This window comes from Rhipicephalus microplus, chromosome X, assembly GCF_043290135.1.
Source record: "Rhipicephalus microplus isolate Deutch F79 chromosome X, USDA_Rmic, whole genome shotgun sequence".
In the NCBI taxonomy this organism is placed as follows: Eukaryota; Metazoa; Arthropoda; class Arachnida; order Ixodida; family Ixodidae; genus Rhipicephalus; species Rhipicephalus microplus.
The window spans coordinates 390,584,830-390,609,629 of NC_134710.1; the positions used below are offsets into that span (position 1 = coordinate 390,584,830).

The window sequence follows — 24,800 nt, forward strand, 5'->3', positions numbered from 1 at the left end:
ATAGCAAGTTTGCCGGTATAAAGTGGCATCAGCAAGCACAGGACAAATTTGACTAGCGAAACATGGGAGAGGCATTTGTCCTGCAGTAGACGTAAGCAGGCTGATGAAAATTGTGATGATGATGTTGTGATTGTTGTTGTTCTGAAGCTCTTGCTTTCATTGTCACCCTCCGCAGAACAAACTGCTTCATTTGGTCAGCTTTCTTACCACACATGCAGCAGGCAGGCAAGAAACTGTTGTAAATGCCTAATGTTTGCTGATGTAGATTAAGAGCGAAGCATTAATAACGTTCATACCTATATACTTTATCGTCCATTACTGCCAGTTGAGCAGTCACTGTATGCGCACCATTCATGTGGAAATCCTGCGCAGAGTCATTAGACACCGTTACTTTTGTCTCATAAACACGTCACGATCATAATTTGTGTGCTCGCACCACTAACTTTGAATGTGATGAATGTCTGTAGAAGTGAACACGGCCGAAATCTCTGCGCTGCATTGAATAAACGTCGTGACGGCCCACTGCTGAATCCGCAAGAAGTATGGCTGAGAACAGCCATTCAAACGCACACGCTTTGACCACCTCACGAGGTGATATTTTGTGTTCTTCGCAATAGGCGCGGTGTGAAGTCGTATGCACATGCGCACGCACCTCATCACATTCGTGGTTGTTAGTACGCATATTCGATCTCGGGGTAGATGGCACCGCATATCGCGTCTTCCTTATTAATATTTCTATATGCGTGATGGTAGATGTTTACGCGTGTTCACCGCGGAATTGTAAGCGTTTGATATTTTTGTATGCGCGTACAGGGCTCCCTCAAGCTTGCACATTGCAAAACCATGGCACGCAACCTTGCCCTCGCACGGACCTGAAAGATTCGCGCGCTTGTTTTTGGTCCCATGGTGCTTTAAATAACATCTACAGCTCATTTATGCGCATCCCTCTTAGATTTACAGTTTAGCCTCATTTAGGCATGGTATTTTCAAAGACAATAGTCTTTCTTGGGGACCTCCGACGCAAAAATTTTGTTCTGTCTGTCTGTAAATTTGTCTGTTTGTTTACTTTTACTGGCATCGCGTACTTGAAACGTCTGACCCTATCCGCAGCGACCACCAATGTTGCTCAAGGTTGAGCGTTCATGCTTGTTCAATTGTCAATTAAAAAGCAATTATTGCGCATGTATGGGGCACCAGAACAACACGCATATATTCTGCATATGCATCTCTTACTAGAAAACGCATACATACGTAATTTTAAGGACCGTAGCGCTTATCACGCTGCGCTTACCATGCAACGCTTGCACGGAACGGGAAGTGTTTCAAACGCTTTGCTAAGATGAGATGGTGGTGGCACCTACCCGTCGCCTCGCATTCTACACCTTATCACCTCTGAGACAGAAACTGCCAGATGGCGCTCATGGCTGCCGTGCGACATGACTTGATGCGCTCGTGAGCCTTTGCTGCCCGCTCGAGGCACTCTAACGCAGCTCCTCCGGAATACCATTCACCGATTTTCTTGCGCCGGACATCAAATAAATGTTTCGTTCACTCTCTCCACACGCAAGACGATCGTCTTTAGACGACATTTCAGGAATACATGCAGATACGGGGCCAGTTTTTTTTTTTGATTGCACACTCTGAAATCCTATGCTTACCTATGCGTGTGTTTTAAATTTTTTACACGCTAAAGCATGCGTGATTTATCTCCAAGCTTACCGATCACACCTGCTATGAGTGATCAGCAAGCCCCTCTTCATGCATGACAGGCGTAACATACGGGACACTTTTTCTATGCTTACTATAGCGTGATGATTATGCACGCTTAAAGACGGCACTGAGCATGTGCGCCAGAGGAGCGAAGGAACTGACTGAGGGCGACCCCTCGCCTCTCTGTCCGGCGCACACACCAGTCAGCACATGTCTGCTTGGGTAGCTTCTCCGAAGGAAACTTCGCCCACAATGCTGTTCTCTCCTCTCCAACTTGGCCCCAGGAAGGCAGAGAAGTTGCTGAACGTTTTGCAGAGAGATTATAGGCAAGACACTTCCGCCAATGACTCTCAAACTACTCTAGTTCTCGAGAAAATGTTTCGGTAAGCCTATGTGCATTTCAAGGATGCAAAACAATATAAAGCGTGAACAAGCCTTTCTCTATTTTTTCACAAATAGACAAATGTTATATCAAACACGCTGTGCCACACTTGGCGTTCCATTACAGCGAATCCTAAAAACGAGGTATGGCACGATAGCCTAATATTTTACCCATCAAGCATTCAGTGTACCCTATTGTTTACCAAAAGCACGTAATAAAATCATATTTATCTGGCTTTATATTGTAAGAAATGCGGTCACTATAAGTATCGTAAAACATACGACCCATATATTTATTTTATTCATACAGAATACACTCCTAGAAAACGCGACGCACCTAGCCAATTGCTAAAAACTGAAGTTACAAAATTTACTGCTGAAATACTTTTATGTTACTGAAAAACCTTAGGTCGACTTACATCGTCAACTTAAGAGTGTAATGCAGGGAACAAACTCCTGAATCTTACCCTGATGACTGATTGCTTCAACTCGGTTTTATGACAGGTTGACCGAAGGTAAGCACTTGGCCATATGCGGCTCGATATGTCAATTCTTTCATGTAATACAAGCATAGGCAAATAACTAGCGAGTTTTCTGCATACGACTCTTCACTCATATCAAATCTTTCATGCTCACTTCCGCTAAAAAGAAGCTTTCTTTTCCACGCAGCAAATTCAAGGTTCTATAGGGTCCCTTGAATGTGTCTGTAAAAAAATGCTTTTAGGCGCATATATATATAAGTGTGGATGCAAGTGACGAGTACGTGACACAGGACTTTCAGGGGAAAAAAGCGAAAAAAACAGCACACATGTTGAAACGCAACATCTCTGAGGAACTCACTGGTTTGGCCTTAAAACTGATCAGAAAAAACTGAAAGCGAATGCATGTTAAAGAGAGAGAGAAATAGTGTGTCATTTCACTTACAGCAGTTTGTCACCCTCCGCTAAAAAAATGCGTCATTAAGGGACCTTTCGCACCTTATATGTAACAAGCACTCAAGAAACTATTGCAAATCATTATTATCTGCTGCCATAGAGTACAAGCGGAGCATGGCAAACTTTCTTACTTTTATTTAAATCGCCTATGAGCGGCAGTTCAGTTGCCTCAGTATATGCAGCATTCATGTAGAAATGCTTCCCCCAAGTCCTCAGAGCGTGGCGGATTTTCTCACATAACAATATACAATCATAATTGGTGTGCTTCTATCAACTCTCATTTAACGCCAGGAATGTCTGCAGAGGTGAACACGGAGAAATGTTTTGCGCTGCGTTAGTCAAACACCACCACAGCTCTCGGCTGAATCCGCAACAAATATGGCTTAGAGCAGACTTTCAAACGATCATCGACAGCCTTCCGTGAAGCAGTTTCGTATTCCTCTCAGGGGACGTGGGGAGAAGGTGTATGAGCATGCGTATGCACATGTCATGTTCGTGTTTGCGAGTGCGCATGTTCACCTTTCGGGCAGTAGGCGCAGCATACAGCCGCTCCCCTAATAGATTTGTATATGCTTGATGACAAAGGTTTACGCGTGTTTAACGCGGGGTGGTAACCGTGTAATATCCGCCGCACACGCTTACACGGCTCCATCACGCTTCCACATGACAGAACCACAGCACGCAGACTTGTCATCCCGTCTACCTGAAGGAACTGCACGCTTACTCTTGGTCACGTGGTGCTTGAAAAGTCATTCACGACTCATTTGCAAGTGCATCACGCCTAAGTTTACAGGTTTCCATGATATGCAGCATGACATTCTCAGAGTTTATGGATGTCTGTCAGCGTTCATAAATCCCAATGAATTTAGCAATCCCGCATAGTGCTGTCAATCATTCTTTCATTGGTCAGCACTGTTTTCTCGAGATTGAAGCTCTCCAGGCAACTCTCATGCCGTCACTAGCTGAATGGCGCAATAGAGCTCATATTTGCGCCTCAGCATAGCTGGCATCAGCTGCTAAAATACTAAAAAATGAGATTCTCGCACTCAGAGTGGCATGCTCAATTGTCTGTCTTTTATGTAACTTTTCAACAAAGGCTCCGTAAGAGCGGTCATAATCTCTTTTTCAGTTTCGTAAATATGTGTAACCCCTCAAAAAGGACGCTCCCAGGCTCGATTTCACTGTTACTAACAGGCTATGTGTTATCGGTTATGCTAAATTCTTGATGATGCTTCTAGCCAAGCAGGGCTAGAAGCATCAACTGGACCGTTTAGCAGAACAATGAGTGCTTACTTAACTTGCGATCCCGCCAGACTCTCTACATGGGGAAGTAGGGCCCTTATTATATTTTCAATCACGTCCACCTAGTTGTCTTTTCCCACACGCCCTAAATTATATCTGCCGAGTCCCCTCTATTCAGCAGCGACAGCGACGGTGGAATTCCTCACGTCTCCATCGTCTTAATAGATGTATACATATCCTGAATTCACAATTTCATACGGTAATAGAGTGATGTATTGGTTCCCAGCACGTGCGATACACACACAATTTCATTCGTTTAGGTAGTACGATGGTTGTATTTGTTTAGAAACAACTCTTCAATTCCCGTACAGGTACAAGGGAAAGAGATGTCGACGGTAAGCAGCTAAAGAAACATATAATCATTACGTGTTGAAAATTCCAGCCGCAATTGGCAACACAATTTCTGCAGCTAATCCCGAAAAAAAGCAAAAATGTTCCAAAAGCAAGGTGAAGTCATGATTGTAGAAGGTTGACTTCAGCCTAGCCCAAATATAAACAAGATCAATAGCACCCCGGCTAGTCAATAATAGTTGCTTGTGGGTGGCTCGGCTGAGCATGAGAGAGGAGCCTGTAAATCAGCGTCTCACTGCGTCGCAAAATGGTAATCCACGACACTGCACCCCAATCCGCAGAAAACTTCTTACAGTATCTTGCGCTCCGTAGTTACACAGGGCACTCTAGGGACAATAACGTTCGCCCTTGTGTGTTTTTACTGATAAAAGGAAATATGGAAAAAATCCACATTGATTTCCGGTGCAAGTAGCAGTTCTCGCTTTTGATACATTACAATACGAAAAAAAACTTTCTGTTGGGAGGGGAGGGGGAGAAGCAAAGCTGGAGCCCCATAAGCCCCCTTCCACGGATACACCCCTGCTCAGTAAAGTTTCTTGTGATCAACATGATTGAGAATCCCTGGCCTAGACCGAAGTGGTGCCTGTATACTCATGCACTTGAAAGCCGGTGCAAAATGCCTAAGAAACTTACATGTTCAATAAATTTCCTTCAGCGAGACAGACAGCTTGGTATTCCAACAATAGGCCATTTTGACGCCGGGCAAAAAGATTCGTTTTTTGTCCTTAACCTCAGTTATTCAGGTAGTAAAACATTTGTGGGAGTCTTGAGTACGGTTGAGGAAACTTTGGTTAGTCAGAGTGGGAGTGTTCCCTGAGCACAAATTTCATTTTTCGAGCCTGTCCGAGTGAGCACCACATTTTTGTCGACCTTTGGTCTTGTAAAAAAAAGCCAATTGGTCAGTTGGTAACGATTTATTCAAATTAAACAAATTATGGGACGCAGTACGTAACAAGAACTATAGAAGAGAACGACGAAACAGGGGCACACTCGTAACTGGAAGTTTTTTTTTATTTATTTATACAATACTGCAGACCAATTTAATGGTCCAAGCAGGACGGGCAGAAAAAAAGAATAGTCACGCACATACAATGCAATGCAATGTAACAAAAACAATGAAGCAACAAAACGCAAAATTCACTTGGAACTACAAAATAAACAAGCCACGGTGAAACCGACTTTTCGCACAAACATAGCAGGGTTTCCAATCCAAATAAAACTAGAAAATCACGCACAACTTCAAGAAACATTGCTAAAAACCCGAACGTCAGTAATTAAAAGTTTCTAAAATGATCGTGTAGGGCTGTCATAAAATTTCCACTAAAAATTCTTTCTGGCAATTTATTCCAGTCATCTACCGTGCGTGGAAAATATGAAAACTTAAAGGTATTTGTTCGGGCAAAGAATGGGGATAAACTGTGGCTATGTGTGTGTCGTGTTTTCCTCGTGGTGGACGGACTAATGAATGGAGTGGGTGATAATCCAGTCTTACACTTAATTAGGGATTCCATAAAAGCTAAGCGGGCAATTTGGCATCTAATGTGTAGTGGTTGGATTTTATTGAGTGCCATGATACCTGACGGAGAATCACTTCTTTTATGTTTTTTATAAATAAAATGAACAGCCCTCCTCTGAACCTTCTCCAATTCGTTAATGTTTTTGTTCATGTGCGGGTCCCAAACAACCGCTGCATACTCCAGTTTAGGCCTAATTATGGAATTATACGCTAAAAGCTTAACGTTACTAGGTGTACCTCGAAGTTTATGCCATAAAAGACCAAGTTTTTTTAGCGCTGAAGAAGTTACCTGCTGAACGTGGTCGTTCCAATCTAATCTGGAGTTCAATACGATACCTAGGTATTTAAACTTACTAACCTCCTCGATTAAGGTGTTTTTAATTTTGTACCGGAAAGTTATGGGGTTTCGTTTCCTGGTTATACGTAAAAGAACTGTTTTTGTAGTGCTAATTTTCATGCCCCATTTGTCGCACCAAGATGATATGTCACGTAAAGCCCTATCTAGCCGATTTTGATCAGAAGCAGACTGTACTTCAGTATAAATCATGATATCATTCGCGAACATTCCAATATTCACAGTATCACCAACCACAGACACTAAATCATTAACATACAACAAAAAAAGCAGGGGCCCCAGCACACTTCCCTGGGGCACACCTGATGTCACTGTTAGAGAAGAGGAACAAGCACCATCGATGTCTACAAATTGCGTTCGATCTTTCAAATATGAATTGACCCAATTTACAAGTGTAGAAGGAATTCCTGCTTGTTTAAGTTTTAAAAGAAGGCTACCGTGAGGAACCCTGTCGAATGCCTTGCTTAAGTCTAAAAACAAAACATCAATTTGCCCGGAGTGATCTAAGATTGAACTAAAACTATGAACGGCGGTGACCAACTGCGTAACGGTAGAAAATCCCTTTCTAAAACCATGTTGGAAGGGACTCAATGTTTTATTTTTTTCCAGTACATTAAGAATATGGTTAGCTACAATATGTTCTATCATCTTGCAACAACAGCACGTTAAGGAAATTGGTCGATAATTGTCAGCATGGAAACGGTCTCCATTTTTAAAAACTGGAATTACCCTAGCCATAAGCCAATCATGGGGCAGCACGGACGTCCGAAAAGATTCACGAAAAATGACTGTCAAAAACCGAGATAAAGATTCTGCATAGCGACGCAGAAAGGCGTTCGGGATTTCATCCGGGCCAGTAGTGCACTTACGATCTAATCGCAGAAGCATTTCAAAAACTCCTTCAAAAGAAACAAGCTCGATCTGTTCCGAATGAGCCTCCATATAAAATTCATCACCTTGATCGTTTGAAAACACAGAATGAAAAAAGGAATTGAAAGTGTTTTCAACCATAGCAGGTATCCGCTCGACTGAATACTTGTGACATGGTCGGCTACGAGATATTGACAAGGTCATTACTTCCAAGTTGGAACGTGCCAACTCCATAAAAGCGCAGTGTGATGAGCAGCTGGATGAGACATGGCACATTGAACTCACGACCATGGGTATATTTCTGCAGAAACAGCATAGCGAGCAGATTCTTCACGGCACTTTTTGTAAAGCAGGGGCGGCAAAAAATGTCCTGTTTGTCATAGGTCTCAACCAGGTCCCACCTATCGGTCAGGACTCGCCGTGTCAGTGACGTGTACGCGTACGCTGTGCCGTTCAATATTTACTATTTGCAGCCCACATAATAAACAAAATACGCAAGTTGTCCTCCCCCCCCCCCCCCATGTTGTTTCAGAAAGCCTAAAGGTAGGTCATAGGCTACCTTGACTGAACTTTACTTAGGTTCAAAGAAAGTTCCGCGATAAGTGCAAGGATAAGTGCGGACTTATGGCTAAGCTTGACTCAAGTCATAAGGATAAGGTTAAGTTAGGCTTGTGAATATGGAGATAAGGCTCTGGTTGTGGCCCTGCTTCCTTCAACAAATTTATCTGCTTGGGGGCACCGGCAGTATTGGTGCGTGTGGTTATAAGTTTTCATAGTAATGACATAGAAAATGTACGGCTTGGAAAATATTGCAGCATTGCTTCTGCTGCTTGATAGCAACATCTTCAAGTGGGAGAGCTTGATTTCTTGAAAGATGGAACTTCTACCTGCTGCCTTGTTCAAGTGGTGTTTGTTGTTTTTCAATTGCGGATATGCAGGTACTGTTCTATGCCAGGGTAGGAATTCAGTGGCTGATTTGATCTAGCTGCCCTTACAATTAAACACTGGGAAAACAATGTTATTTTTATCATTATCCTGCAACCTGAACTACCCTGGTATGCATGGCACCCTTAGCGTTGTCCCAGCCCAACGTTCGAACTAAGTAGAAAAATGACAGCACACCATATTTATTCACATAATGTGCGCACCCCTAATATTTAGTCAGCTTTACTAAAAGATTTATTAAAAAAATGTTTTGCACTTCCTCACCTATCCGTCTGTGCGTTCTCGGCGCACGCATGAAGTGACTTAGGACCTTCTGATACTTTGGATGGGTGTGCCCCTCACCGAACGGGTTAGGGCAGTCATGCATACAACGGGCTGCAAGTGCGAAGTTCCTTCTTTCAAAGACTTCTCCCGAACGACGGTCCCAAGAATACCATACCCTAACAGTGTGGCTTACCGAAACACCCACACCTGTTGATTAGTTTTCAGAACTGGTCAAGTTTCTGCCTCCATATATTGCGCCATCTTTTCTGCTGTGAGAAGGCCGAGCAGACTTGCGACACGGCACAAACTATTCTCTGCATCGAAAAGATTTGATTTCTTTTTTTTGAAAAGACACAAACTCGAATAACAATTTACGTGAGTGAAAGCTCAATGTATGACAATACCTAAAATGACAATTTTATCAACAGCAGTGCCCTACTTATAGAGAAATTAAGGTAATTGCACAAGAACACAAGCGGTTAAAAATGATCCCGATGACATCAGACGGACCGCCAACAATTAATCACCAGTGATCGATCTAACTGCACTAAATAAAGAACTTTCTGTGCATCAAATACTCAATAAAAGGCTGCTTGCTCGTTTATGTTTGATTCATGGAAAAGGAAACCGCCGGACGTTACTATTGCGAATTGCGCGAGTGGTTCCAAAATTCAATTTTCGCGTGGGTACGCGAGACAGGTGGTGCCCTCTAGTGGGGCGCAGTTGAAACAAAAGCGTCTGCGATTTCGGAGCTAATGGAGGGAAATTGATCAACGGCCGTTTTTGCTGCTGTGGCTCCCACTGCTTTCGGTCTGCTGCTACTAGCGCAGTAAAGCCGGGCAACGTTGTGCACGGCAACAGTGGCGTGAGATGGACCGGTTGGTGCACTTTTTGAGGCGGGTAACTTAAAGGGCGCTAACCCGATGCGGACCACTAAAACGTGATTCTATTTCAAAATAGGCCCTTCCTCGGCACAAAAGTAACACTACGAGGTTTCTTGGCCACCATTTCAACAACCAACGTCGACTTAATAGTTGACATTAGTGTCCATTTAATGTCGAGAAAGAAGATTCGCTCACACCTCCTTGAACTAAATTCTTAGCTCAGACTTCAAAAATAATAGTCAATTCTACCTTCCTTGGACTTGGGCAGGGTCATGCAGGGCTTAGTGATAATAATAATTGTTAGGGTTGAGGATCTCAAAGGTCAGGCTTATTCAGTTAGCTTGTACCCATTTTTTGGCCAAAGCTAAATGTCAGTTCCAATGTTCTTAATGCATCGATAATACATCTAAATTATAGAATGGTTTCGCATGGTCACCTCACATTCATAATCAAGGCTGTACTGTGTTTGCTTGTTGACCAAGGGCAGCAATTAATGCAGCCTGTACTTAATGCACTGCAAGTATAGACACTGATTACTGGCCGAGTTGCCTTTTTAGTCTAGTTGGCAAGAATCATCTTTGTATTTTGTTTGGCTCCAGCGTTTCATTTAACAATAAGTATTTAGCTGAAATTGTCAGCTTGACATTTTTTTTCACTGTCACTTACATTTACATGTGTATGCTGACAGTGGCCTTTTTTGCTTTATCCAGAACTTGATGGCTATTTGAAAAGTGCGGAAGCACTTGTCAAAGAACTGACAAAATGCACAGCTTGCCGAAGTCGCGGGGAAGCGGAGGAGAAGAAGCGTGGTGCGGCCAAAAAAATGGGCGCAATAGACCGGCCTGCCGTGCTGAAACGAATTGTTTCAGCAACGCTGCCAACATCAGCAGATGCGCGTGAACCTCAACGGACCTGCGACCCACACCACGAGTCACCGGACCTGCGAGTCACCATACCTGCGAGTCACCATACCTGCAGGCTGAAAAAGAGCAGGGGCCATGTTTGGCCTCGAGGACAAGCAGCTGTTCACCAGCCTGCCCTGCTGAAGAAGACAGGCCAGTTTATAGCTGCAGCCCTGCGGGCCCAAGCAGGGAACCTGGTTCTGGGACAGCCACGCAGTTGCTGTTCTGTTGGAGTGACCCTGATGTAAGTCTCTATATATAAGGCTTTCATTGTGCACAGGTGTAGTTAAAGTGGAGAAAAAGGCTGTGCTGCAAAGTTGAGGACACAAAACGGGAATGACACAGCGAAAGTGCATCGAACAACTGAAGGTAATTGAAAGAAATAGCCAAAAAAAGAAGGTAGAGTAACGTACAAGGGAGTGGCTACTGGAAGAAAACCACGCATGATCCTACTGGTATGCTATCTATGTAATAATACACATGCTTTTATCAAACTCCTATTTTTTGCTTATCTTATTTGTCATGATCTGTAAACATGCCACTTGTCTATCTGTAAGTGCTATCGAAGGTGTGCGCCAAACTTCCCTTGTATGTTACTCCACCCCCCTTTTTTTGGCTATTTGTTTCAATAAACTTCAGTTGTTAGATGCGTTTTCTCTGTGTCAATCCAGTTTTTCGTCGTTAACTTTGCAGCGCAGCCTTTTCCTGCAGTATGTTCCAACTAGCCTCCACACAAGCTTTTCTAATTAAAGTGGAGACAGTCTCATAGACTTATTATGAAGGCCTTCGATGACAGTATTTGTAGCCGCTGATTGATAAAAGATAAAGCCCTGCGATAGCTCTGGTATGAATTAGGTGGATAAAATAATATTTAAGAGGTAAGCATAGTTTTTTTGGAAATTAACCTATCTTCTTATCATGCTTGTTAATGTAGGCCTTGTGTGCCGGAGTTTTCAAATGCCACTGTGTAGCTCCAGAAAGTAGTCTATTCGCCGCGAGACCAAGCAGAGTCATCGCCTGGCGACAACTGGCCGAAACGGTGAAGTGTGGATTGTTCCTTGGGTCCTCTGCTAGCCACGTCGCGTTTCTATGTGCGCGTAGGTCATGCACATTCTTAAAGTGTGGTTTGTTTGGTCGTGTCAGCGCGAATGTAACTGTTTCTACGTATGCCTGAAATGACGTACAAAAGCATTTGATCCTGCTTGGCTGCTAATGCATTGTCATAAGATCGGCGAGTGCAACTTTCCAGAGTGCTGTTTATTGTCGTCAGGCCCTCCACATTCAGCAGAATAATTTCAGAATGGGTGCCGCTTTCTGTGTCAAACATATCGCAAAATGCTCTTGGCATCCTCCGAAACATGAGGACTATTAAATGCTGTGTGAACGCAGCGTTCTATAGCGACTTGGCTGTAAAAAAACAAAAAAACGCCACAGGCTCTAGGCCATGCACTTGCGCGCTGTTGGTAGGTGTACAACTACGGCACTGTAGTTTACCGATCATGCAAGGGGGTTTAGTTCTGTTTATCTGGCCCTATAGAAATACAGTGGAACCCCGCTACAATGAAAATGACAGGACGCGGAAAAAATTTCGTTGTAGTGAAATCGAAAAAATATCGCTAATCTGAGCTAGCTAAACAAAGAAACGTTTATTCTCAAAATTCAAAAAATGTCTGCTGCTTCCTATTCTTTCCCAGCAGTGTCACGTCTTGATTCTCACCAATGCATAGCGAGACCATGGTGAAAAGCACGCTGAAACAACGCCTACAACCACTTTCATGAACGAGCCAAACAGTTGCATTAACTTGTAACACCAGCTGCTGTCCGCCATCAAAAGTGTCCGACAATGCCGACATGGAGGTAGGGTATCGTGGAGCGGTGACTTTTGCATTATTCTATGCCATTCTTATCATCCATCACTCGCAACTAGCTGATTTTATCGATAATGCGGAGGAACAGCCACTGAATAGTTATCACACTGGCCAGGCGCGAAGATAATGATAAGTATAGGAATCGGAAAAAGCATCGCCCCGCGGTTGCACTCAGCAGCTGCGAGAAGGACACCATAAACTGAGTGACTGAGCTTCAGCTTTGGACCGTCTGCGGCTCAAAAGCAAGCCAGTGACAAAACAAAAGCAGGGCAGTTTCATTGCCATCACTATCGAGCAATGGCGGCGCCCATGCTTGCTGAACAGCAGCGGTTTCTGGTGGTGCCAACAAGTGTTTTAGACATTTTTGACGCATTTTAAGGCTCTGAAAATGCATCGAATTGTTAAGGATATGGTTTAATACATAGCAATAAGTATCTGAGCCAGGAATTTCATCGTAAAATTTCGTTGAAGTAGACGATCGAAAAAAAAAATGTTCGTTGTAGCAACAATATTTATGTGTCGACTCCTATGGACTGCTGATGGGGAATCGTAAATTTTTCGTTGTAGTGGAAATTTCGCTGAAGCAGTGTTCGTTGTAGCGGGCTTCGACTATAGTACTATCACATACACTGCGATACATTGGTACTTAAACTGTACTTGAAATATAGTTACTGTGCTCAACTGTGTGCCTAAATTTAAGACTGCTTTAAAAAGCTGAGACGTTGAAAATTATTTCAGATTGCATGGCCTATATATAATGTTGCATAATTTCACTGGAAATTTCATCTTCTTTACATTGTCTTTAGTGTTTATGTGGCATTTTGGTGACCGACGTAAGGCAGTCGTTATTTGTTGTCTGAAAAAAAAAAACATGCGTGCAAGACAGTGCTACAACAAAGGCCTGGTTAATAGAAGGCCTTTGTTGTAGCACTGTCATGCACGTAATCCATCGATGAAAGCTAGGTTTTTATATTTTTACTGGTGCAAGAACATGTGCGTACGCATGGTAAATGCTGTGTAGCGCAAAGTGCTGTCAGCCACTAAGCTTTTCTGTCTAGACTTGTCGACTGTCTCACATTTCATGGCGAACAGAATGAGAGAGAAAAAAAATCAGATGTGTAAGGTGCGAATGGTGGTATTGAAGTAATCTCACAGATAGGCGGGCTTTCTAAGATGTTTCTTTCTTTCTCTCTTTTTTGTAGTATGCAGATGACAAAGATGTAGATAAGTACAGCAGTGCATAGTAGGTGGAACAAAAGCTAACCACGTACAAACAACACAGCAAAGACATGAATTAGTGCGAAAGCGTGAAGAGTCGCCCAGGGTGAGCATGAAAGGCACAGTGCGCTTTATTCTCGGGTAATGTTGAACGTTGAATAGGTGTCATGCACCGATTCAGTAGAGAAGAGTGTAACATGAGTTACAATGCCTGAGGCTACGTAAATCTAACTGCGTGTAATTTCAAGATTATCGAACGAGCACATTCCAAGCTGCATGGGAGAAAGACCCGCATGACATGTGTTCTTTGGCTCAGCAACGTACCACTAGCATTTTTTTGATGGCACGTCATCTCTCGATTGGTCGATTTTGCGACAATAACTGGGGCAGTTTTATCACAACCACTTTTTTTTGTGGTAGTCGATTTGTTTTGAATAATCGACCTACAATCGCTGAGGCCAGGTGGCTACCTGAACACGTACATTCATTGTGATTCTTCTTTAAATGAATTTTTTTAAGTGCGACAACCATTTTACTAACTATGGGCACACTTTTGGCATATCGCCAATGGTGGCTCGCTGCGCTGAAAGGTACTTACGCTATCATGCCATGCTTCGAAGTGTATAAGACGTTTATTTTCACTTTCTCTTTGTGTTGCTTCTACGTGGGATTTCAAGCTACTTTGTCATACACCCGTTCGTTATCCAGTGCAGTGATTAGACACAAGCTTGACGACACGAATCAACACACACATCAGTGTTTGTGCTTTCATCGTTTCATAAACTTTGTATTGCGACTTTCTGAGCCGAACCAAATGATCTGTTAGCGATTGTAGAAAACATTAAAGAGTGAAGGGAAATAAGCAAAAGAGTTATTTTAAACACTAATGTACACCTTAAGTGCCGTTGGACAATGGTGTACGTATTCGCTCGTCTCGATTTACGTTTCACACATTACTTCGACAGTTGTCCGTGAATTTATTGCTAGTGCTTACTCCACGTACGATGTCCATGCATGTTAAAGAGCTCCAGGTGGTCCAATTTTCCAGAGCTAGACTTTCACTACGGTGTCATATTGGGGTTTTGGGGCATAATCTCAAATATTAGTATTAATATTCTTTTTGTCATAAATGTGTGCACTATGGCAGGACTGCACTGCGATTCATGCATGTCTCATTTTCGTTCCCCCTAGCGTTAGCAACATTAGTCAACTAGTCAGAGCTATATAGCTTGCGTTCTGGCCAGTCGATGGCGTCTACAAGTGTTCCACATGAGCAACAGTGCGGCATGATGTATATATGCATTAAAGATTTAGTGATGCATTAGCAAATTATTGTTCCCAAAAGTGCTTTGCGTGCGTTGACTCTGCGCCTTGCAGGATCGTACAATATTGGCTTAAGGGCAAGCTATATATACAAGAATAATTAATAAAAGCTGACACTTGTCTGCTGCATGAGTTTCGCCTAATTTTCACTTTTTTATATGTGTCCACAGGTTGTGGAACTGCAGCCGTGGAGCTCAATCTTTGTTGAGACGCGGGCACTGCATGCTGTGCTGAAATCAGCGAAAACACCAACTGCATTGGCCCGGGGGCTCCTCCCTGCGGTTTTCAACAGGCATTCCCTCTTGACTTGCTCAATGAAGGGCCAGAAGGCCAAAGGGACGCACAAACCAGAGGCCCAACGGCCTCCTCTTCACGCTGCTGCAATTGATGCCATTTTAGGTAAACATATGTTTCTGCTAATGAATATCGATTATCCGAACTTGCTATGTACTTTAAGGTATAATTTATGCTTGATTCAAGTAATGGCATTTAAACTACATAACCAAGAATTTTTCGTTGTCGGGGGTTTGACCATATGAACATATTCAACGTATAGTGCCAAAACCAATCATCAATTCGTTTTATTCAGGCCTTGTATTCATTATTAGGGACTATTGCAATAAATTTAATAGAGCTTATTTGCGGGGCTTATCTAATGAGTTTGTGTACACATCATGGTACATGTTAATCTGATTTTCTATTTACAGCGTACACGAAAAGCACGGCCAAAGGGAAAGGGTGGGAGTGCTCAGAAAAACTCCTGGTGCCTTCAATGGCCACCAAGCTTGCTGAGCTGAGAGCAGAAGAAAAAAAAATGCGGTCCTCCAATAAAACTAGTCGTTTTTACAGCATTATGTGTTTGTGACTTTTGTAAGTATAAAAAGAGGAACGTGCCTGTGCATGCGTGGTGCTGCCATATGTGCATCGCCATGCAGCCCTGGGATCAATACACACATAAGCCATTCAACTTAGCTTTATTGTGCTAATTATTAAATCCTTCCTGCTGCTGTTCCTGCAGTGCTTGCCAGTGTTCAAATGCTGTGGCTGTTGTGTAACATCTTACACTCACCTGATATTTTAGCGAATTCACCTGCTGTACAGGCAGATGTGTGTGTGTTTGTATATATATATATATATATATAAATATATATATATATATATATATATATATATATATATATATATATATATATTATATTATACGGCTGGCTCGATCATACCTGCAGCAATATGATTTGTGTGTGCACGTACGTCACACAATTGTACTGTTGTGTACCCCAGCTTTCTAGAGCGTCAAATCTGGAGTAGATACTCTGGCCATACATCTACCTTTGTTATATACACCAAGTAATAGACTAATTAAACTTGATCCTTCATCAATCTTCATGTAAACCGTCGACACCAAAGTTTATAAGGTGAGCAAATGGATATATAGGCTGAATTCACTGGGAACCATTGGGGGCACCATCAATTATCAGGCAGTAATAATTATAGCTGTAGAATGATCCGTGAAACTGTTTAATTATGGCATCCACAAGCTGAATTCATATGTGTATGGAAATCGTCTATATATGGCTATATATAGAAGTGTTTATATAAAGCCATACATAAGTATATCAGGCCATATATGGCTTTATAAAGCCTGATATACATTCTATACATATATGGGGACATCAGGATGGGCATATCTGGCCATATATGGTGAGCATTCATATATGGCTTGATATGCCCAATTCCTGATGTGGCCATATATGGCAATTTTTATATATGTCCATATATAAGATTTTTGTAAGGGATTAATTACAACGCTCTAAAGCTGTAAATCGCTCGAGATCGCTGTGCCTCGGCCAAACGCGTTTTGAATCGCCCAAAAACCAAGTGGCACGCTCTGCTCTACTGACGTTATCGTTTTCAGCTGATCTGGTTAACTGTGGAACGTGCAGTACAGACTGCCGGTACCGGATAGGCAGCGGGATTTACGCATATGTGGTCTCACGCCACATCGTGACCCAGGCGCCGTGAAAGTGGAGCTTAGCTCCTAGCACTCGAAGGAAGAAGTGATGGGCGCAGTGTAGGAGGAGGGTACTTTTTTAGTACTCGTAGCTCCGTTAATAATGAGTGTTTTTATTGAACTGTGGTGCCAATCATTTCCTCCAAAATTGGTCTAAGCAAAAACGGAATGTGAAAAAACCGTTTCAGGGACCCTTTAAACGTGTCTTTTAGATGCGAAGCAGTTTTTTGACTAGTCTGTGTAAGGGCCTGTTCACGCTAGCGGCAAGCATGCCTCAACGTTTGACGTTCACAGGCAGCCACGCGCGGCTGTTTACTTCGTGCGCGTCTTGCATTTTTTGCCGCTCGAAGAATGGGTCCGAGAGTTGCTGGAGAGTGGTGTAGCCAATCAGTGATATGGCTGAGCCACAGCGTCTGCTTTAGCCTTTCGGCATCTGTCACAGAACGAGCGCTAAAAATGGGCGCGCCGCCAAATTCTTGCGATAATGGGCGGGAGAAACGCCACGAGGTCAAAAGAAAAAAAAAAGAAAACAAACATCCAAGGCTCCCCGGGCGCGCGCTCTCCCCCGCAGAAGCGTGGCTTCGCCGACGAACCTCCTCACCCCACAACGGCGGCCGAGCAAGCACTCGATTTTTCCAGAAGGAACGGGGCGGGGCGTGTATGCCGGGTTCACTCATCCGTCGGGGACGGCCCCGTACAGTCTCGCGCCTCCCCCCAGCCTTCGCTGCGTATCGCGCCGACGAAATGACGAGATCTTTCTAGAATGTGGCGCGGAAGGTATTTAATCGAGCGGCCGAGAGGAGAGAGCAGGAGAAGACGGAAGTAGCGCCAGAGTGCGTAGGAATTCCGCCGTGTAGTCGGCGAAGGTTTTTGTCCGTAGAGACAAAGCAGGAGATGAAGAGGATTTCCACCTGAGGGGTGACGACTCGAGCTACAGGCAAGAGTGTGTGTTTACCGCTATCGAGCGAAGACGCGTGGCGACAGCTGCGTGTGTGAAGCCGACGTGTTCCGGCGAAGAAGTTTGAAGCTTGGAGAGTGGCCTATTGAAGACGTGAGGTTTCCTGGAAGAGAAACTTCGAGAGCTGGGGAACGACAACAACGCTGGACTTTGAGTGAGTGATTCTCGGAAGAGTATCATCTAGACTTTGGTTCCAAGGACTTTGGACTGAATAGGTTTTCTATCTCTTTAGTCTTTAAGTGTCTTGGATGTTAAATGCATGCGACTGCATTGTAGTGTGTATTGTTGTCTGTGTCTGTTGTTTTGAGTGTGGCTGATTGTACTGTGTAGTACGTTGTTTGATTGGTGACATATTGTATGCAACTATTGTGGAGTGTGCATTTTAGTGTATTGTTTTCGGTCTGCCATTATTGAGAATATAATTTTATTTGTTTATCAACTCTCGGCTCTGACTTGTTCTTTGGGCCACAGCCGGCGTCCGCTGGCGCGCCAAAAAGGACCACTTCTAAATTGTCCACGCTTTCGTGGTGCGGTTCGGGGGGCCGATACTTCGACCCTTGGAATTAGCCCGGCGATCGCCTCCCCGAATTAACGGGACATGTGTGACAATTAATCTGGCGTCCGCGACAGGACCTTTTGGTGCACAGTGTGTCCAAAGTAGTGAGAAAGAGCCTCGAGTTGTTGATAGTGCTATCGGAACGATTTTGTGTTCTCGTGACCCAGTGCAGGGGAGTGTTCCGATAGACTGATTTAGGCAGATACTTTTTGCACACGGCCAGACTTTATTTGCGAGACACCATGGATCTCGAAAAGTTAGTAGCTCTTGGTGAGAAGATGGGTCTTTCTGGTGCCGAACTACGGAAGTGGGTAAGCCAAAAGGAGAAAGAGGCGGTGGAGAGAGAAAGGTTGGCAGCTGAGAGAGCCAAGGAAGAAAAAGCAGCTGAGTTGGAACGAGAGAGGTTGGCGGTCGAAAGAGCCAAAGCGGAAAAAGAAGCTGAGTTGGAGAGAGAGAGGTTGGCAGCAGAGAGGGCCAAGGAAGAAAAAGCAGCTGAGTTGGAACGAGAAAGGTTGGCAGCTGAAAGGGCGAGAGAAGAAAGAGAAGCAAAGGAGCGACAGCTGAAAGAAGAAAGAGAAGCAAAGGAGCGACAGCTGAAAGAAGAAAGAGAGCAGCAGTTGAAGTTGGAGCTGGAGAGAGAAAAGCTGGCCGCTGAGAGGGCGAGAGAAGAAAGAGAGGCAAAGGAGCGACAGCTGAAAGAAGAAAGAGAGGAAAGGGAACGGCAGCGGCAGCACGAGATGGAACTTGAGCGGCTCCAATTGCAACAGCGAAGTGAAACTCCCGTCCAACCTAGAGTTGAAAGCAGCGAACGGGAAGATCACGGCTTCCGCTTGAACCCAAGCAAGCTGCTCGTAGCCTTTGATGAAAGGAAGGACGACCTAGACGCGTACCTCCACAGATTTGAGACGATTGCGAGGAGCCAGAATTGGCCGGAACAGCAATGGGCAACTGCTTTGAGTACTTGCTTGAGTGGTGAAGCGCTCAGTGTGTACGGTAGGCTGACGCCGACCGATGCAGCCAACTATGCAAAGGTGAAAGCTGCTTTGCTGAAGCGATTTAGATTTACCGTGGAAGGATTCCGGGACAGATTTATGACAGGAAAGCCAGCTGATGGTGAGACGGCTACGCAGTATGCCGCCCGACTTTGTCATTATTTCGACAGATGGATTGAACTTTCAGGGACAGCGCAGGAGTACGATGAACTTAGAGAGCTCCTAATTAGAGAACAATTTCTTACTAGCTGCCACCCAAGCCTGTCGCTGTACTTGAAAGAGGGGAAGGCTGAATCACTTGAAGGAATGCTTGAATTGGATGATCAATTCTTGGAAGCGCAAGGTAAAACTAATTTGGCCAAGGTCAAGAAGGATTGTCCCGATGATTCGAAGAAATTGGCTCCCGAAGAAAAGAAGCGTGTACCAGAGAGCATTCCGCGATGTTTTCTGTGCAACCGAGTGGGTCATCGCGCGAAAAACTGTCGAACGATCTTTACGAGCCCCACAGCAGTAAAATGTTTCAAGTGTGGTTAGACTGGGCACAAAGCCGACGCTTGTCGGAACGGAGTGAGTCAAACTCACCAGGTATCTTGTGTGCAAGCGGCACCGAAATCTGATAATAATGCCGTCACCGATGGATTCGTAGAGTTGAAGAATGGGGAGAAAATTCCTATTGTGGGTGCTGTAATGTCAAAACAGCCAACCGGTGTTACGAAAGGAATGCCAACGCTGCCAGGAAAAGTTGCAGACAAAAAGATTACGGTGTTAAGGGATACCGGCAGCTCCACTGTTATCGTGTGGAGAAACTTGGTACGGGAAAGTGAGTTAAGCGGCAAAACGAAACCGGTTTGCTTAATTGACCGTAGAGTTCGGATGCTTCCCGAAGCAGAGATTGAGGTTGAAACCCCATACTTCAGCGGGAAGGTTACGGCTCTATGTATGACGACCCCCCTTTACGACCTTGTCATCGGAAACATCGACGGGGCGCGAGGACCGAATGATCCGGAATGTTTGGGAGAAGACCTTAAGATAGAGCCCTCGCCAACCCAACGACCGCGAGATACAGTGGAGGAGCAACCCGTGACGGATCCCACTCGAGCCCAAGGTGAAGCCGCGGCGCAAGACACAGTGAAGGAGAAGATGATCGTGTTGAATGAGTTCACGGGCCGAGCAACCGGACTTACGTCGGCACGACCTCAACCGACCGACAGTGTAAAGGTGACGGAGTCGGCCAGCCGGGCCAAATGTCGAGACATGAACAAGCTGGTAAATAAACAGACAGGACCCGCTGAACGACCCGTTAACGGTGTCGGAAGTGACCACGATGGCTGAGACGCCGCCTCAGATATCGTCGTTGGAAATAGCTCGCCGAAAAAGAACGTGGAAACACAAGAAGAGATCGAGCGAGCACCGCAAGAAAGGGCGCAAGCGCCGCTCAAAGTACACAGGATAAGTGCTGAAGTCGAATCAGAATGTGTTTGGCAGTGCTGAGTGCCATATGTTGTGTTAGTGTTGTGTTATCCTGTGTCACAAGTGTCGAAGTGTCTGTGCTGTGATGTGATGTATAGTGTTGTATAATTGTTGTAAAGACAGAACCTTGTACGTTTGTATTGTTTGGAATGTGTGATGAAGCGTTGTACTCATGTACCTGCGGTTATATTACATGTGTGTGAGATTGAATGTAATGTCCAATCGTATTGAGTGATATATTGTGAATGTGAAGTGTCATGAGCGACGGATTGTGTTACAGTCTGTGAGAGTGTGTGGTGACTTTTCGCGCTCGTTTGTGTGGTTTTGAATATTATGAGATAATATTCTTAAAGTGGGGGGCAGTGTCACAGAACGAGCGCTAAAAATGGGCGCGCCGCCAAATTCTTGCGATAACAGGCGGGAGAAACGCCGCGAGGTCAAAAGAAAAAAAAAGAAAACAAACATCCAAGGCTCCCCGGGCGCGCGCTCTCCCCGCAGAAGCGTGGCTTCGCCGACGAACCTCCTCAACCCACAACGGCGGCCGAGCAAGCACTCGATTTTTCCAGAAGGAACTGGGCGTGTATGCCGGGTTGACTCATCTGTCGGGGACGGCCCCTGTACAGTCTCGCGCCTCTCCCCCAGCCTTCGCTGCGTATCGCGCCGACGAAATGACGAGATCTTTCTAGAATGTGGCGCGGAAGGTATTTATTCTAGCGGCCGAGACGAGAGAGCAGGAGAAGACGGAAGTAGCGCCAGAGTGCGTAGGAATTCCGCCGTGTAGTCGGCGAAGGTTTTTGTCCGTAGAGACAAAGCAGGAGATGAAGAGGATTTCCACCTGAGGGGTGATGACTCGAGCTACAGGCAAGAGTGTGTGTTTACCGCTATCGAGCGAAGACGCGTGGCGACAGCTGCGTGTGTGAAGCCGACGTGTTCCGGCGAAGAAGTTTGAAGCTTGGAGAGTGGCCTATTGAAGACGTGAGGTTTCCTGGAAGAGAAACTTCGGCGAGGTTTCCTGGAAGAGAAACTTCGAGAGCTGCGGAACGACAACAACACTGGACTTTGAGTGAGTGATTCTCGGAAGAGTATCATCTAGACTTTGGTTCCAAGGACTTTGGACTGAATAGGTTTTCTATCTCTTTAGTCTTTAAGTGTCTTGGATGTTAAATGCATGCGACTGCATTGTAGTGTGTATTGTTGTCTGTGTCCGTTGTTTTGAGTGTGGCTGATTGCACTGTGTAGTACGTTGTTTGATTGGTTTGATTGGTGACATATTGTATGCAACTATTGTGGAGTGTGCATTTTAGTGTATTGTTTTCGGTCTGCCATTATTGAGAATATAATTTTGTTTGTTTATCAACTCTCGGCTCTGACTTGTTCTTTGGGCCACAGCCTGCGTCCGCTGGCGCGCCAAAAAGGACCACTTCTAAATTGTCCACGCTTTCGTGGTGCGGTTCGGGGGGCCGATACTTCGACCCTTGGAATTAGCCCGGCGATCGCCTCCCCGAATTAACGGGACATGTGTGACAGCATCGGCTGCGTCTCGCACGGAACACTTCAAGGCGCTCACTTCTTGCTAGTAAGTAATCAGAAACAAAACAGAGTGGCTGATTACTTACTTGCCTGCGCCTTAAGATTTCGAGCCCAGCTGCTGCTTATAGGTTGATGTCAAGGCTGAACATACTGCCTCTCCCGACATCGTCACGCCTTAAACAAATTAATTGTCAAGGGAATGCCTTCGAAATTCTGGTCCAAAGAGGTTTCGCTCAGCAGCCTCGGTTGTTGTGCTGGAGGAGGGCCGGACATTAGTTAGTCAACTTGGCTTGTAGAACCTTTTGAAACCTGTGTTTTCATTTTTTGAATGCCGTTTTTAACTTTTTCTCCAAAACTGTGACCCTATTACCTGCCTTTCTTAGATTTTTAGTAGTTGAGCGTAAGTTTTGTTGAAGCTTGGTTGGATTTCTATTGTTCTCTTTTTTTTTTGTTCGACCGAACTCGCCAATTTTTCGTTCCGTTCTTGCATGGTTGGCATAAGTCTTTCAGGAACAGCCCGAAAGTGGTTCTTCATACGTCCGGGATCTTTAAGTCTGATGTTGCAGTCGAAATCGAAGGGAATAAGCTACTATGATAGCCCGTGCTTATCTTCAGGTAATTGACACAACTGAGAAAAGTTGATGCCATTTGCAAGCTCGTGAGTTTCAGCTGGCGTCCCAAACCATGTTCACATTATGAGCACGAGGGAACAAGCTACTCTCTACAACAGAGGACAAAGGTGAAGTCTTTTGTTACCACCATTGCCCTGTAGATTTCGACAATCAGTACCTTTGTTTTGAACAACTTTAAAAAAAAAGAACTTCTTCCTGGATAAGCTCGACATTCCTGGATTGTAACTTCGGTTTTGTGCTGCAGGCAATGAAATTCCTACCTCTAGAGATAACTCTAGATCGGAAAGGATGCCAGTAAATTCGTCAACATCGCTGTACTCCATGTTAACGGCAGACACATGACCACCAATTGCCGACACACAGCCCTGAAAATTCACGATTTCTTCTAGTTTTGGGGGTGTCCTTTTCCGCTTGAGTTCCACTGATTTAGACAAGTGTGTAGGAATATTTAAAATATTCGAGGAACGGCACAGCGCTTCAGTGCCACCCTACCACATTGAATCTGTACGTTTCCGTCTACATGTGCACGCAGCAAGGGATTAGGTCCTCGGATTTGAAATATAGGTCTTGACTGCCACCTGGAAGGCTTCTCGTGGAATGGAAGCTGTGCACGCCTTGAGAACTGCAAGACTATTTGCAGTTTGAAGAAGTGCCACCGATCCCAAGTGTTTTCCTCGGAGGCATGGCTACTTTGATAGCCTGGTTGGCATGTTAACTACCCTACTGCTAATTCACACAAGCATGCTTGATCGTTGTGTCACAAGAGAAATAGTAATTGCGAAAGAGCTTTTCCAAACAAAAGTTATTTAAATAATGGCTCTATTTCATTTATTGCACTACGTTCTATTTTTTCTTAAACATTCTTCCATCACTTTGGAAGCTCTCCTCCTAGCTCCTCAGATAATTCCAGCTACAATCCAAGGAGTTTGTGTATGAAAGGCATCTTCACATAAAAATTATACAATTAATGTCAGCTATGCATGTGCCAGCTGTGAGGCTTGCAAGCACACTGATATAAAACACAGCCGGATTGTGGATCATATTGCACAAGACTGCATGTGTGGCTTGTCTACTTTTTATTAGCAGTTCAAAAAGAAAACGCACGGCCATTTCTAAATTTATTCTTACATGCAATGAATAAGATGTGTAATTACAACGGACTTCTCTTCAGAATTCCTTACAACGTGAAGCCGCAGATAAACCTTATTTTTTGCAGAGGCGTAGAAAGAATTTTTTTCGGTGGGTTGGAGCACCATTTTGATCAAAAGAGCGTGCCTCACAGACAAATGTGGTAGTGTAACTTTCTGCTCTGTAAACAATAGCAGAAAAAAATTTTTTTTTTTGGGGGGGGGGAGAGAGTAAAACGCCTCACGCCGGGTGCGCCACACGCTGGCCACACCACTGAGCATTGAGCTGCTTTAGCGACAATCCGCGTATTTGGAAACGAATTTCCCACTGTTTCGCATTCAGGGGTAGCAGACGACGTTCCCTCTCCAATCCCAAAGCGACAGCAGCGCCGCCATTGCGCGGGAAACGGCAGGGAGTCGTTCCTTGCTGCTGCGACCACGCGCGCTTACCCATATGACCATATCTCAAAACGCTGACCAACTGCGCTTGCTCGCGTCTCGTCCGCATGCTCACGTCTCGTGCCAATTATCGCGTCTCGTGCCAACAGTCCCTCCCACTCTCTCGCCTGGCAAGGCTGACCCACGCAGCGTCTGCTAGTAAAAACCAACAAATCACGCTGCTCAAGCTTCACCGGGCCACCGCGTATACGATGCCGTGCCTTCAGAATCAAGTCAAAGGCGTCTTTACTTGGCTTTCTCT

General features: G+C 44.7%; 2 protein-coding genes across 3 annotated transcripts in view; both read left to right on the forward strand.

Moving 5' to 3' along the window:
* LOC119161807 (uncharacterized) overlaps nt 1-10,276 on the forward strand; it is a 28,977-nt gene extending 18,701 nt beyond the window's left edge. For both annotated transcript variants that reach the window (XM_075880117.1, XM_075880118.1), the window contains one exon: nt 10,224-10,276. Coding sequence is in view for 1 of the 2 variants with exons in the window: in XM_075880118.1 (XP_075736233.1) it covers nt 10,224-10,241 (18 nt within the window). In the remaining variant the exon portion in view is untranslated. The remainder of the gene's footprint in view (nt 1-10,223) is intronic.
* A 140-nt stretch (nt 10,277-10,416) lies between these two features.
* LOC142775422 (uncharacterized) lies at nt 10,417-15,909 on the forward strand (the record flags this gene model as incomplete). The annotated part of the gene is made up of 3 exons (XM_075876818.1): nt 10,417-10,659; nt 14,995-15,223; nt 15,532-15,909. Coding segments are annotated over 3 exons (630 nt in total), but the record flags the coding sequence as incomplete, so codon positions are not given.
* Between the last annotated feature and the right edge of the window lie 8,891 nt (nt 15,910-24,800).